The following is a 15,046-nucleotide window of genomic DNA, read 5'->3' as shown; positions in this document are numbered from 1 at the left end:
GTGAATAATGAAGTGTGTGTTCAGCTGCTGCTCATGCTGATCTTGTGATATGGTGTGTGTGTGTGTGTGTGTGTGTGTGTGTGTGTGGAATCCTGCATCGAGGGAGCACAATAAATCACATTTTGCAGGATCATGTGATAAATGTTCAGAGGGCAGCGGAGCTTTTTGAATCGCAGACTCAGAGGACATCTTTTATAAACAATAAACTGCCATTACAGTTTTTAGTTTAAATGAAGAGTGACATTTTACTTGTGACGATAAATGTGCTGATTGTTCCTGACCAGGGTCTGCAGACAGAAATGAGCTTTTAGCTAAAAACTGGCGTCATCTTGGATTTCATTTTAAAATAAAGAAAAACTAATAATAATAATAATAATAATAATAATAAACCAGAAATAATAAGAATAACTAAAATAAAAATACCAAAACAAATGTTTTACCAATTTTTCTGCAATTTATTTTTCTAAATGACAATATGTTGAATACGTTTTCTCTGTAGTTTAATCAAAACAAATAGACATTTCCGTTTCATATCCATTTATTCTGTGTTTTCAATGTGTTCTCTTTAGTGTAGGTCTGAGTATTCTCTCATCTTGTGTCTGCTGAGAAAACTACTATTTAATATGACTCAAAATAAAATGTAAAACCAGATAAACTGATCATTTACTTTATTATTTTTATGCTGGATAAAACGTCTGATTTGATGTGCAGCAGCGCCCTCTGCAGGACAGGGAAGCTACTCACAATCACATTAAACAACTTTATCGATTATAATGAAACATACTTGTTATTAAGGAAGTAACTTTACACCCAAGACTTTAAAAATATAACAAGGCACTCAGTATAAAAGTGGACAAAGCTGCGTCATTAAAATAAAAGAAGGCATAACTAGAACAATCTTAGACGACACCTTTCCATAAAGCCTGATTTAAATAGAAGAAACAACCATAACCTGATATAAACTCCTCAATGGGATCATTGAAGATGATTTGGTCCAATAAAAGGCAGGTAGTGCTGGATCATTATGATTGTAACAGTGTGAAAAAGACCTGACGTTGATTAACGGAAACATACTGTTGAATTAAAGCTCGATTTCCAGCGAAACTGCTCATTTTAATTCAGTATAATGGCTTCAGGTAAATAAATCAAAGCATATAACCGTTAAATTCTCCAATTCTAGCTGTGGAGATGCACAATAGTGCTGCACAATTAACCGAAACGTTGGTTTAAGGCTGAGAATGTGTTTAAATGTAACTTTAAATTAAGTTTTGTGGAGCTGCAGAGATATCCCAGCCTATAAATTGTATCCATAATCATATTTTCCTGGCACGAACCCTCTTCAAACACTCAATAATAAAAAAGGATAAAAAGTGATCAAGCCATAAATAAACCTGATCGCAATTAGTTAATTTTCCCAAATTGTGCAGCCTTAATGCAAGTAAATACAATCAATTGGAAGCTAAAGCGGTATTTAGGTGTATATAGCCACATGCTAACATGATAGCTGCTGCGTCTGTCACCCTGTTTTCAGCTGAAGTCTCGGTCGGACAGAATCACCGGGGCGATGAGCGTCCAGAGGAAGATGGCCAGGCCGAACCAGCTGGAGCTGATCTTGACCCACACCGAGGGCATGGTGCTCTTCATCGTCTCGTAGGTGGCGTCAGGTCTGGGGAACAAATCAGGGAGAAGTCAGCGGGGATGGGAGGTGGATCGAATCTACTCAATGTATTGTGTCTCGTTATATGCTAACAAGTTTCTAAATGAGACTGTATTTATGCATGATCTGTAGTTCCTTTATAGCACAACATTAGCCTCCTTTAGCTTAGCGGTGGTGAGTGAAGTCATGTGACGTGCTGTAGTTCCTTCATAGCCCAACATTAGCCTCCTTAGCTTAGCGGTGGTGACGTGAAGTCATGTGACCGTGCTGTAGTTCCTTCATAGCCCAACATTAGCCTCCTTTAGCTTAGCGGTGGAGACGTGAAGTCATGTGACCGTGCTGTAGTTCCTTTATAGTCCAACATTAGCCACCTTTAGCTTAGCGGTGGTGACGTGAAGTCATGTGACCGTGCTGTAGTTCCTTTATAGCCCAACATTAGCCTCCTTTAGCTTAGCGGTGGAGACGTGAAGTCATGTGACCGTGCTGTAGTTCCTTTATAGCCCAACATTAGCCTCCTTTAGCTTAGCGGTGGTGACGTGAAGTCATGTGACCGTGCTGTAGTTCCTTTATAGCCCAACATTAGCCTCCTTTAGCTTAGCGGTGGTGAGGTGAAGTCATGTGACGTGCTGTAGTTCCTTTTAGCCCAACATTAGCCTCCTTTAGCTTAGCGGTGGAGACGTGAAGTCATGTGACCGTGCTGTAGTTCCTTTATAGCCCAATATTAGCCTCCTTTAGCTTAGCGGTGGTGAGGTGAAGTCATGTGACCGTGCTGTAGTTCCTTTATAGCGCAACATTAGCCTCCTTTAGCTTAGCGGTGGTGACGTGAAGTCATGTGACCGTGCTGTAGTTCCTTTATAGCCCAATATTAGCCTCCTTTAGCTTAGCGGTGGTGACGTGAAGTCATGTGACCGTGTTTTTATTGTGATATAAATCATATATTGTGGCAAAACCTTATATCAACCAGATATTATTTATAAGCAGAAGGATAAATAAGGGATACTTACATGAACCAGTTGGTGAGGGTCATCATGATGTAGAGGGAGGCGAGGCAGAGGCTGAAGTGGAAGAAGGAGTAGCTATAGGTGACTCCGTCCTCCTCGTTGTCCACAGCGCGGTGGACCCCGTCCTCCCCGGTCTCATAACTGTCGCTCGTCAGACCCTGGCCCTCCTCCGTCTGCATCAGCTTGTTCACCGTGGCATTGTTGGAGGAGCGGATACTGAGAGAGCACAGTAAGTTAATTCACAGTGAAGAAAACAAGCAGGTCGTTCTTACTCTGCCTGCTGATTACTTATAGTGTTTACTCATGGTTCTTTATTTATACAAAACCACAGCATTTAGAGTAACGCACCTGGCGTAAAGCGTGCAGAACAGGAAGATGATCAACCCGACGATGCCCTGGGCGTCCCACCACTGGGTGGACCCTGGGGCCGTGGTGGGAGCCGGTCCTGGAGCTGGAGTCGCAGAAGGGTCCGTCACCAAACTGAGCAGGCTGGGGTTACACTTACGGTCTGTGACGGAAACACAGAGGCAAATATAAAGCTACTGTCACAGCTGCAGGGGCTGGGTTATTCTGTGTATCTATACTTCTGAGTGGTGCAGGAATAAGTCTTAAACCCTGGAATGAGTCAGCATTTTATCATTCCTGTCCCCTGGTCTAGAAGTCAGATTTTTTTATGGATATCCTGAAATAAGGTCTGTGGTTAACACAAGCTGTAGTTCCTTTATAGCCCAACATTAGCCTCCTTTAGCTTAGCGGTCGAGACGTGAAGTCATGTGACCGTGCTGTAGTTCCTTTATAGTCCAACATTAGCCGCCTTTAGCTTAGCGGTCGAGACGTGAAGTCATGTGACCGTGCTGTAGTTCCTTTATAGCCCAACATTAGCCGCCTTTAGCTTAGCGGTCGAGACGTGAGGTCATGTGACCGTGCTGTAGTTCCTTTATAGCCCAACATTAGCCGCCTTTAGCTTAGCGGTCGAGACGTGAAGTCATGTGACCGTTCTGTAGTTCCTTTATAGCCCAACATTAGCCGCCTTTAGCTTAGCGGTCGAGACGTGAAGTCATGTGACCGTGCTGTAGTTCCTTTATAGCCCAACATTAGCTTTTTATTTCAGAAATCATAACATGGTGTTAATATTTGGAGATTATCCTGCTGAACTAAACGTGTAAGTATCATCCCTGCACTGCTCTAACGTACTGGGGTTGTTGCTCATGGCGGACCAGGTGATGTACATGGTGTAGAGCGAGATGAAAGAGGCCTGCAGCAGGCCGGAGCTGGGCTGAGCTTCCTGTGGAGACATGAGGAAATCAATCATCTTGCAACTAAAACAACTACTTTGTCTTTTCTTTTTATTTGACTTCTCAACCATGTGACAGAAATTGTCTCACCTGGACTTTGGGCAGGATGGACACGATGGACACGATGATGCAGAAGATGAAGTTGAGACTGATGAAGACTTTGTGCTCGGTGCAGTCATCGGGCTTGGTGTAGTAAATGTAGAAAACCACGACGAAGCTGAACGCCAGGGCGTAGAAGATGACGGTGACCGTGAGCAGAGCTGTGGAAAACATATTTAATTAATGCTCTAATGAAGTCTGAGTCCTAAGTGGTCCAATTTATTCATACTACTAGACCCATATTACTGCAGTGCATGAATGTACCTCAAATAGTAACATAGACCTACCGGTGTTGGCTGGGGCGGCTCATGGGGGAAGTAAGGCTTGTACCAATCAGTGGTTTGAAGTGTCTTATGGCAAGATACCACGTCTGCAGTTGGTGTTTGTACGTAGTGTATGTAAAGAAAAACCACTGGAAGAACCCTCACTGTTGTATCATTTTGGGTAATTACCTGCGAACCAGAACTTGGAGTTTCCGTCTTCGGCCTTCAGCAGCCAGGACTGGTTCCAGGAGTGAGCGAAGTCCACGAGGAGGATGAGCTGCACCGCGATGAAAAAGAAAGAGCCCACCATGCCGAAGTAATACCACACTGAGGGGAGACAGGAACGTGTGCGCATGACATACTGTACAATGGAGGTTGATGAATGCAAATATCATACCGAAGAAATGACGTGTTCTTTGTCTCTAACTTGAGCATAGCAAGCTTTTTCAACTAAAACCTATTATCATTTAGCAAAAGACAAAAACGTAAACCTAACAATGAAGGTGATGCTTTAAATCACAGGTTTTCAAGTAAAGAAAAAGGTTGAAAAGTGAGCAAAAAGTCTATTTAGATAATCACAGACCTTTAGAATAAACACTGTTAAAATAAAACCAACAGTCTATCTGAGAACCTCACAATCCTTCAAAATAAAAGCACAAAGAGCTGCTCAAACCAACTCATAAATAATGTTATGATCAAATAACATTATCAAAAACAGCAATAAAATAAATACATGTTTTTAATAAACACTACAAACAATGAATACCTGTGTTAAAGATCCCGTCTGGAATGAAAAACGCTCCCACGGTAATTCCCACCAGCACCAGGAACTTGAAGAACCAGAAACTGAGAGGAAAAGGAGAAGTTATTCCAGGTGTTTCTGCTCTCTGTTTAGAGACGCAACAATGTGCAGTCCCTGTGTTTCACCAGCAGGGCGCAGCACATCACACAGTCACACACACCTAACACACATCTCACTGAAGGTCTGACTGCTTTTCCAATTTCTGATTTCTTTTCTAAATGTTCACTTTTTTAGATCAAATTCGAACTCCTTTTCAGAATTCTGAGTGGATCAGGTGTTACTCTTCTCTGTAAACTGTAAATGTTCTGAAGGCTAATACTTTCAGTGGTGATTATGGCCACATGAAGAAAGAGTTAGAATAATAAGAAAATAGTGGGACGTTTTTAGAAGTCGAACATTTAGAAGAAAGAAATCCGAAATTTGAAAAAAAGTCAGATGTTTGAAAAAGGAAAAAAGTTCACATTTTGAAGAAATATTCGGAAATTAAAGAAATCTATACACTACTGCCTGAATCTGCTTTATTAGATCTTGTGGCCCTAATCATCTAGTTTCAAAAATGTAAAACTAAATGTTTTTGTCTCCCGATTTCTTTTCCTTTTGATTTTCTTTCCAAATTATTATTTTTTGCAAATTTTGACTTTTTTGAATTTGCGATTCTTTTTCAAAATGATCTATTTTTCCTAAAATCTGACATTATTTCTAAATTTCGACTTTTAAAAATGTCCCAGTTTTTTCTCATTATTCTATCTCCTTCTTCATGTTGTCCTAATCATCTTCTTTTATTTCCGGCTATCCCTTCAACATTCTAACTTTTTTCCTAAAAAATCAGATTTTTTTTTCAAATTTCAGATTTTTTTAAACTAAATATCGACTACTAAAAATGTCCAATTCTTTTTTTGAAATTATCACGTTTTGCTAAATATGAGTAAAGTATTTTAACATCTTTTTTTAGGAATACATTGAAATGGGTCACAACAACAATTACATTTGGCCAGTTTCTGAAATATTTTAAATCACATCCGGGTTTTAAAACATCAGTTTCATTGCAAATTTGAGTTTTGTCAGTATCTCATCAGAAGGTAGAAGGGATTTTGTGTATTTTTAGAAATGCACTGAATACTAGTACACAGGGAATTAGATCTGGTCAACTCATTTAAATCAGATCTCTGTTTTTAACCCTTTTTCAACATTAAAATGTGAAGTGTTTCGGACTAGTGAATCATGACCATTGTTTCCCCATATCATGATTATCCCTCACAATTTCAAGGTTATATCTTATAATAACAAACCAGAGCAGATCATCCAGCTGCCAGTGGCATCTGCATGAGAACAGCTGATGTAAACAACAGTGTGAGGCCATACAGAGCCGATAGCTAGCCTACAGTATTCAATTCTTTATACACAGACCCATTTTGGATGGCGCCTCGGGGGTCCTTGCTGCTGCGCACTCGGATCATGATGATGGAGAAGAGGAAGAAGAAGCAGGCCATGGCGAAGCACATGCGGTACACAGACTTGTAACCCACGATGATGTCACAGTTCACCTTGTTCTCTATCCCTGGTACAGAGGTTCCTCCGAGACAGAAACCTGGAATCTGAGGGATTTGGATTAATGATGGTAAATATAATCTCCCTTAAATCAGACTTTAGTTCACCTGCAGTAAATCCAGCAGCTACCCTGCAGTATACAAAGCCATTCAAACTAGCTGCACCTTTACCAGCTCTGAGAACACTTTAATGATCAATCATTATAAAACATATCAGAGATATTATTCTGAAATGGACCAATCAGACAATGAGTACTTTTACTGTCGCTACTTTAAGTACATTTAGAGGAGAGTACTTTCTACTTTCACTGGAGGAACATTTAGAATACTTTCACTGTGACAGAGTATTCCTACACTCTGGTACTTCTACTTTACTCAAGTACAAGACCTGAGTACTTCTACTTTACTCAAGTACAAGATCTGAGTACTTCTACTTTACTCAAGTACAAGATCTGAGCACTTCTACTTTACTCAAGTACAAGACCTGAGTACTTCTACTTTACTCAAGTACAAGATCTGAGTACTTCTACTTTACTCAAGTACAAGACTGAGTACTTCTACTTTACTCAAGCACAAGACCTGAGTACTTCTACTTTACTCAAGTACAAGATCTGAGTACTTCTACTTTACTCAAGTACAAGACCTGAGTACTTCTACTTTACTCAAGTACAAGACCTGAGTACTTCTACTTTACTCAAGTACAAGACCTGAGTACTTCTACTTTACTCAAGTACAAGATCTGAGTACTTCTACTTTACTCAAGTACAAGATCTGAGTACTTCTACTTTACTCAAGCACAAGATCTGAGTACTTCTACTTTACTCAAGTACAAGATCTGAGTACTTCTACTTTACTCAAGAACAAGATCTGAGTACTTCTACTTTACTCAAGTACAAGACCTGAGTACTTCTACTTTACTCAAGTACAAGATCTGAGTACTTCTACTTTACTCAAGTACAAGATCTGAGTACTTCGACTTTACTCAAGTACAAGACCTGAGTACTTCTACTTTACTCAAGCACAAGACCTGAGTACTTCTACTTTACTCAAGTACAAGATCTGAGTACTTCTACTTTACTCAAGTACAAGACCTGAGTACTTCTACTTTACTCAAGTACAAGATCTGAGTACTTCTACTTTACTCAAGTACAAGATCTGAGTACTTCTACTTTACTCAAGTACAAGATCTGAGTACTTCTACTTTACTCAAGTACAAGACCTGAGTACTTCTACTTTACTCAAGAACAAGATCTGAGTACTTCTACTTTACTCAAGTACAAGACCTGAGTACTTCTACTTTACTCAAGTACAGATCTGAGTACTTCTACTTTACTCAAGTACACGACCTGAGTACTTCTACTTTACTCAAGTACAAGACCTGAGTACTTCTACTTTACTCAAGTACAGATCTGAGTACTTCTACTTTACTCAAGTACAAGACCTGAGTACTTCTACTTTTACTCAAGTACAAGATCTGAGTACTTCTACTTTACTCAAGTACAAGACCTGAGTACTTCTACTTTACTCAAGTACAAGATCTGAGTACTTCTACTTTACTCAAGTACAAGATCTGAGTACTTCTACTTTACTCAAGTACAAGATCTGAGTACTTCTACTTTACTCAAGTACACAATCTGAGTACTTCTACTTTACTCAAGTACAAGACCTGAGTACTTCTACTTTTACTCAAGTACAAGATCTGAGTACTTCTACTTTACTCAAGTACAAGACCTGAGTACTTCTACTTTACTCAAGTACAAGACCTGAGTACTTCTACTTTACTCAAGAACAATCAAGAACAAGGTCTGAGTACTTCTACTTTACTTAAGTACACAATCTGAGTACTTCTACTTTACTCAAGTACAAGACCTGAGTACTTCTACTTTACTCAAGTACAAGATCTGAGTACTTCTACTTTACTCAAGTACAAGATCTGAGTACTTCTACTTTACTCAAGTACAAGATCTGAGTACTACTACTTTACTCAAGAACAAATCTGAGTACTTCTACTTTACTCAAGTACAAGATCTGAGTACTTCTACTTTACTCAAGAACAAGATCTGAGTACTTCTACTTTACTCAAGTACAAGATCTGAGTACTTCTACTTTACTCAAGTACAAGATCTGAGTACTTCTACTTTACTCAAGAACAAGACCTGAGTACTTCTACTTTACTCAAGTACAAGATCTGAATACTTCTACTTTAATCAAGTACAAGATCTGAGTACTTCTACTTTACTCAAGTACAAGACCTGAGTACTTCTACTTTACTCAAGTACAAGACCTGAGTACTTCTACTTTACTCAAGTACAAGATCTGAGTACTTCTACTTTTACTCAAGAACAAGATCTGAGTACTTCTACTTTACTCAAGTACAAGATCTGAGTACTTCTACTTTACTCAAGTACAAGACCTGAGTACTTCTACTTTACTCAAGTACAAGATCTGAGTACTCCTACTTTACCTCACACAGTACGCAGTGTAAGTATAAGGGGACTGCAGCAGCCTCAGTAATGACGGATATTGGGTAATGATGGTACTGGTTGAACTCCTGACTGCCTCCAGCTGCTCTGCAGGATCTCTGTTGCCGGGTTACAGTCTGAGCCTTAAGAGACTCATTATTTCCCTTCTTTATTTCTGAATTGGAAATGATGCGAGGGTTGAGAAGATTTTAAAAAGACACACTGGTGTTACATTAGCGCACATCTTGTGACATCTGCGTGTACTTCTCTATTCACCTCGCTGTAAACCGCTGAACCTCCTGTTGCACATCTTGCAAAACACAACCACTTTAAAACTGCACACGTCTAACCCTTCTAGATTCAGATTTACGGCAGATATTTTACAGGAAAAAGCGTCACTTTATGTTTCTGATAAATGTATTTTAGATTATTCTTTTTCATAAACATTTTTCTATATTTGCTTTAATTCAAACTATAATACTGAGAAATAAAACTCTTACTGTGCACCTTTATACACCACATTTATATTCTGAGAAAAGCTATTAAAATAAAAATGATTTGAATGAAAATGTATTTAATTTAAGTAGTTAGCTACTTATTAAGTCAGAATAAAATAAATTACATTTAACTTTATAAATAATGAAAAATATTTATAAAAGTTAAATTTAAAATGAAAATTATAGGATAAAAAAATACTATTAAAACAAAAGAGTTCTTTATTTGAAATTTCCAATAAAATAAAAATAATTAAGATTAAATAATACTTTTTTTTTTTTTAAAGAAGCAAAAGTTAAATGCCCAAAAGTAGTTTTTAAATACAAAACATAAGAAGTTAATTAAAAGAAAATGTTCCTATAAATTGAAATAGAATAGAAATAGTAATATTAAAAGTAAAAACTAAATACATGTCAAATATAATAAAATATAACAGAATGAAAGATGAATTTCTCAAACTGTATTTGAAGGTGAAAACCCTGCAAACAATGAAGCTGGTTCTCATGGATTAACTAAAAGGTGCCTCATGCAGCAGCGCAGTGAGGAGCATTGGATCTGCTGTACCTGCTTTAGGTGCTCCTCCATGCCCGGCAGGATCATGATGATGGACACCAGCGTGCCGAGCAGCAGCAGGAAGGAGAAGGCCAGCCGGGTGATGGTTGAGTTAAAGGCTGACGGGCAGCAGGAGGACAGCAGGCAGGAGGCCGAGCCGCACAGACACGACGCCTGCAGGGAGAAGAATAACAACAATAATTAAGCTGTATTTGTAGCATGTTAGATACACCTGGTGCCACTCAAAGCGCTTTAACAAGGCACACATCACAGTTTAAAACAGAACGATGTGCAGCATGGCACCGTGATATCACAGGTTCAGAGAGACACGGGGTAAAAGATGTGATAATGAAAAATAAAACACAATAAAATGAAAAAGAAGACAAAACCGATAAAAACGATAACATTTTAAACCCAAAAAATACACAAATTTAAATAAAAACCCATAATATTTAAAAAGAAAAATGAAATAAGATAATACAAATGAAATAATAATAATAAAAAGATGTAAAGACCAACTTAAAAAGGGAATGTTGCTAATAAGATTGTACAATAAATAATACAATAAAAACCTGTTAAAAAAACAAGCTGATATAAAACAGGTTTAGAAATTGAATAATCCAATTAAAAGCAGCGGCAAAAAGAAAAGTCTTCAGTCTGGATTTAAAAGGACCTGCAGGAGTCTGGGAGTTTGCTCCAGATATTTGGAGCATAAAGACTGAACTTCTCCATGTTTAGTTCTGGATCTTAATGATATGAAACTCAGGGCTCAGGGATAACCAGCGTGATGAATGCATGGCAGAGAAAGACAACAGATAACAATGAGTCTGCTGTCAGGGCAACTATCTTCCTCCCTCTCCTGCATGAGACAAACGATGATTTGGGGAGGCAGGAGTCAGGCCAGTGGGCAGGATCAGGGAGGACTCCTGCATGATTCAGATGCTGAGGCGCAGATCAGACATCCTTCACTAAACACGAGTGTGCAGCAGCAGAGGACCGGAGTAAACAATGCAGCCCTGACGAGATAAACCCTGTCTCCAGGGTTCAGAACGGCCTTGGCAACAAACAGCTCTCAGAAATAATGCTCATTCTAAAGCAGCCAAGAAGAAAACAAAGTAAACACCAAAACAACACTCAGAGTTTACTCACATTCGGACTCCTAAAGGGTCAATAAGGTCTGTGTATAAAAACTGCAATGATATAAATTATTATTTTTGAACAATTTACTCCAGTCCAGATCATAACTACCAAATACTGGATCATTTTATGAATTTTAACCCTTTAAAATAGTTTTTATAATAGGAAAAACACAAAATAAAAGTTCTTCATGCGTACTACATTTTAAGGGGATTTTGTTTCATAATTCAGACTGGCCTTGGCAACAAAAATGTCTTATAAAACGTTGATTCTTAATCAGTCAAGAGGAAAACTAAATTAAGTTCTCCCCAAATAACACTCTTTAATTAAGCTTTGGACAACACTTTAATTAAGCTTTGGATGTCCTTGATGCTTTCAATTTTAACCAAGCTAATTCCAGATTTCAACCATCAAATAATCAATATTTCAGAGCTTTAACCCTTTAAAGGCCAGTTTGTGAACATAATCCCACTATTGTTTTCAATAGTAATACTACAATATACTATAATGAGATTGTAGTCTACTGCGTCTGCATTTTTCTCACAGTGTGAGATATTTTAATGATTAGCAACCACATCTTAATACATAATACAGTTGCCATGCCAAATATGGCAAAGTAGCTCAATGTATTGGAAAATAGAAAGAAGGAGGCTCTATATTTAAAGACTGATGTAGAAATGAAAGCATCTATGGCCATGGGATCAAAATTGTGCACTTGATCAGTTTCAATTGGGAGATTTTTGTCAGTTTCAAAAGGTAATAATGCTAAACACCTGGATGCTTATTTGTTTTCAAGTATCTTTTATATCAAAATCATGCATTTTAGGATTGGAGGTTTTGATAAGCAGTGTGATCTTTCAGATAAAACAGCTAATTTGGGCTAAACATCTTCATCCAAATCTCATGTGTATGCTAGTGGGAATTAGGGTGACCAGGTAGGGTAGCCAGACGTCCGGCTTTAGGCCGGACAGTCCGGCTTTTCAATGCCCTGTCCGCAAGCCGGACGCGTATTTGTCCTCCTTCTAAGGATGGTATGCACCTAAGGAGGACAAAAAAAAAACGAGTCCGGACGCCGGACAGGGCATTGAAAAGCCGGACGTCTGGCCACCCTAGTGGGAATCCATGTTGTATATAATAAAACGTGACAAAGTCCAAAAGGGATAAACACCTAAGAAAAAGGTTCAATATAAATGAAAGGATGAATGGTTTGCATGGAAACGACAAGGAGAGAAAAACAAACAGTGACGCCCTGAGACTGAAACCCGGAAACTGCCGATTTTAAAGAAAGATCTTACAAATCTAACAAAACTGTAAAAATATTTATATTATTAATTAACTGCAGTCATGATAAAAATTCAAAGCAGAGTTTCCCTACAAGTTCATAACCGTAAATAAAGTAAACAAAGACGAACGTGTTCACACACCAAACTCCATTCACACATCTTGCAATTCAACACTAATTTCAGGTTATTTTTAATAAAAACACATTTAGAGTTTGTAAGAGTTAGTTTAAGTAAAGTATAAGGTTAACATTTACGAATCGGCCCAGGTTTGTCATCTTTAATTAGATGTTTAGGTTACATATGTTCACTATATCCTATGAGAGTTGCTCGTTAGCGCAGGAAGCCAAAACAGAGCTACTGTAGATGAAGAAAGTGCCCAGATGTGGGCCCACAGAGCATGCGCAGTAGAGTATTGCCGTAACCGACACCGATCTCCCGCTCGGGTCAGTCAACTGAATGGCGATGTAAAATAACTCTGGATTCAGCTTTTAGTGTGTTTTACAACTTTTTGAATCCAACGACTTAAATAAGGGTTACATAAGTGCACGTACTGAGTATTTCATTTAGCTAAAAAAAAATACACGCTGATTTACATACGTCTCTTTCGCCAATGTAAATCAAGTATCTTTGGTCCAAAATGACGTCATGGATGTTGTAGTACCACTGCTTGGCCACTAATTCCATTCATATAAAATCAGCTTCAACCGCCGGAGAAGAAACATACATTTATAATTAATGTAACCTCAATTGTTTGGTTCCCTGTTTTTTTAAATGTATGCCGAGTCTAACCAGAGCTAGGCTTTTATTCATAGTACTAATAATGTTAAATCTGTCTCCCGATACTGGGGTAGTAACATATTTAAGACTTGTTTATCTAGTTTGTCACATGACTTGATGTGGCTCTTATTTATTTTCCTTTGCGTAGTTAAAATAGTCAAGAAACCGTAAAAGTACAAAGTGTACATACATCATGTTACAATAAAACAACCAGTAAATGTTTACTTACACAACTGGCGAGGGATCCTAGTGCCAAACAAGCTCCCATGTTGATTTAATTCACAAATAAACAAGAAAGGCGTAAAAGGTTGAAAAGTTCAGGAAGAAACCGAAACTGTAAAAAGTAAAGTTGGCGATGTGAGAAGTTTTAAAATAAACAGACGCAAGCCCCCTTCAAAATAAAAGCAGGCAGTCACGTGAAGCCAACACACAAGTTGTAAATACATCGTTTGATGTAGATTGTTGATTTCAGTTTGAATTTGTAAGGCAGATATCTAAAGATACCACACATTTCTGGGATATTGTAGCATGATTTGTTGCTATATTAAGATTCACTCTGGCGTCCATATTTTATTTTGACTGCCATTTTTTTTAACTACTTCCGGTAATGTTAGGTTGAATTAGTATTTCTTTAAAATAGTTTAATATTTTATATTTCTTCGAATCTGTATGAATATTTTTCTGACGGATTCGCATTGTGTAAATATGTTTTTTGTGTATTTTTCCTTTATTTTTCTTGAAATGTAATGTAATCACTTTTTATTCAGATGTTTTATTGCATTTTACTTAGCTACATTCTTTATACATGTGTACCTATTAACTTATTTTAAAGTATTAACATTTGCTTTTTCTATATGGATTTTCTATTTCTTATTTCGTTATTTGATTGTATTTCTTTCTATTTTCTCGAGCATTATATTCAACATATTTCCATTATATTTTACACAGTTGTTTAGTATTGTTTCACATTTACATTATATTTGTCTTCATATCTTTCATATATTTTACAGTTTTTTCATACTTCAATTTAAATGATTCTTGTTCACATTGTTGTAGTTCTTTTCACGGTTTTATTGTACCTTAATTTTAATCTATATGTTTCTTGTACATATATCTATAGTATTTTTCATCATGTTTTTATTTTTCTGCTATTCTTATTTATGCTCCTTTATTTTGCAATACTTTTATTTGTTTACTTCATGTTATTCACCAATACAGCACTTCTTGGCATTTGTGTGCATAGTATCACAGCTAAACAACTAGACCCCAAAGTAAGAGTATCATGCATTAGAACATATTTGTATTTATTTCTACTAAAGGGAAATCATGGAGAATAACAGGCCATTGCAAAGTCATGGCCATATAAGAGCAGATAGGTAGAATACTGATTAATTTAGCAAACAGTAAGTAATGAGGTTTGTTGATAAAGGTCGGTGAGTTTAAAACCACAGGAGGTAAACTCTCCATCTGTCTCTGGCTGACCTTCAGGGGAACCGTGAAGGTGTTCACCTGTGAATAATGTGAGCAAAGATACAGCTCCTGCAGACCCTATGCATCCTGCAGCAGGCGTGTTATATCCTCAACGAGAAAGCAGAATAATGGTGTACATTAATGCACCTGTTAATGAGCAGCTTAACGATGCTTATCACATAATATACTCATTGCAAGAAAACCTG

At 37.7% G+C, this 15,046-nt stretch overlaps 1 protein-coding gene across 1 annotated transcript; it reads right to left on the bottom strand.

Annotated features, from left to right (window-relative positions):
* Positions 1-434: 434 nt before the first annotated feature.
* LOC134875088 (serine incorporator 1-like) lies at positions 435-13,728 on the bottom strand. The gene is made up of 10 exons (XM_063899498.1): positions 13,600-13,728; positions 10,186-10,347; positions 6,525-6,712; positions 5,082-5,161; positions 4,505-4,642; positions 4,044-4,213; positions 3,853-3,943; positions 3,007-3,166; positions 2,662-2,874; positions 435-1,666 (listed from the first exon to the last, which is right to left on the bottom strand). Exons 1-10 carry the CDS (start codon positions 13,636-13,638, stop codon positions 1,528-1,530), a joined length of 1,380 nt encoding a protein of 459 aa, XP_063755568.1. The 5' UTR covers positions 13,639-13,728; the 3' UTR covers positions 435-1,527.
* Between the last annotated feature and the right edge of the window lie 1,318 nt (positions 13,729-15,046).

This window comes from Eleginops maclovinus, chromosome 13 (genome assembly GCF_036324505.1).
Source record: "Eleginops maclovinus isolate JMC-PN-2008 ecotype Puerto Natales chromosome 13, JC_Emac_rtc_rv5, whole genome shotgun sequence".
In the NCBI taxonomy this organism is placed as follows: Eukaryota; Metazoa; Chordata; class Actinopteri; order Perciformes; family Eleginopidae; genus Eleginops; species Eleginops maclovinus.
This window is presented reverse-complemented; position numbering and strand designations above follow the sequence as displayed.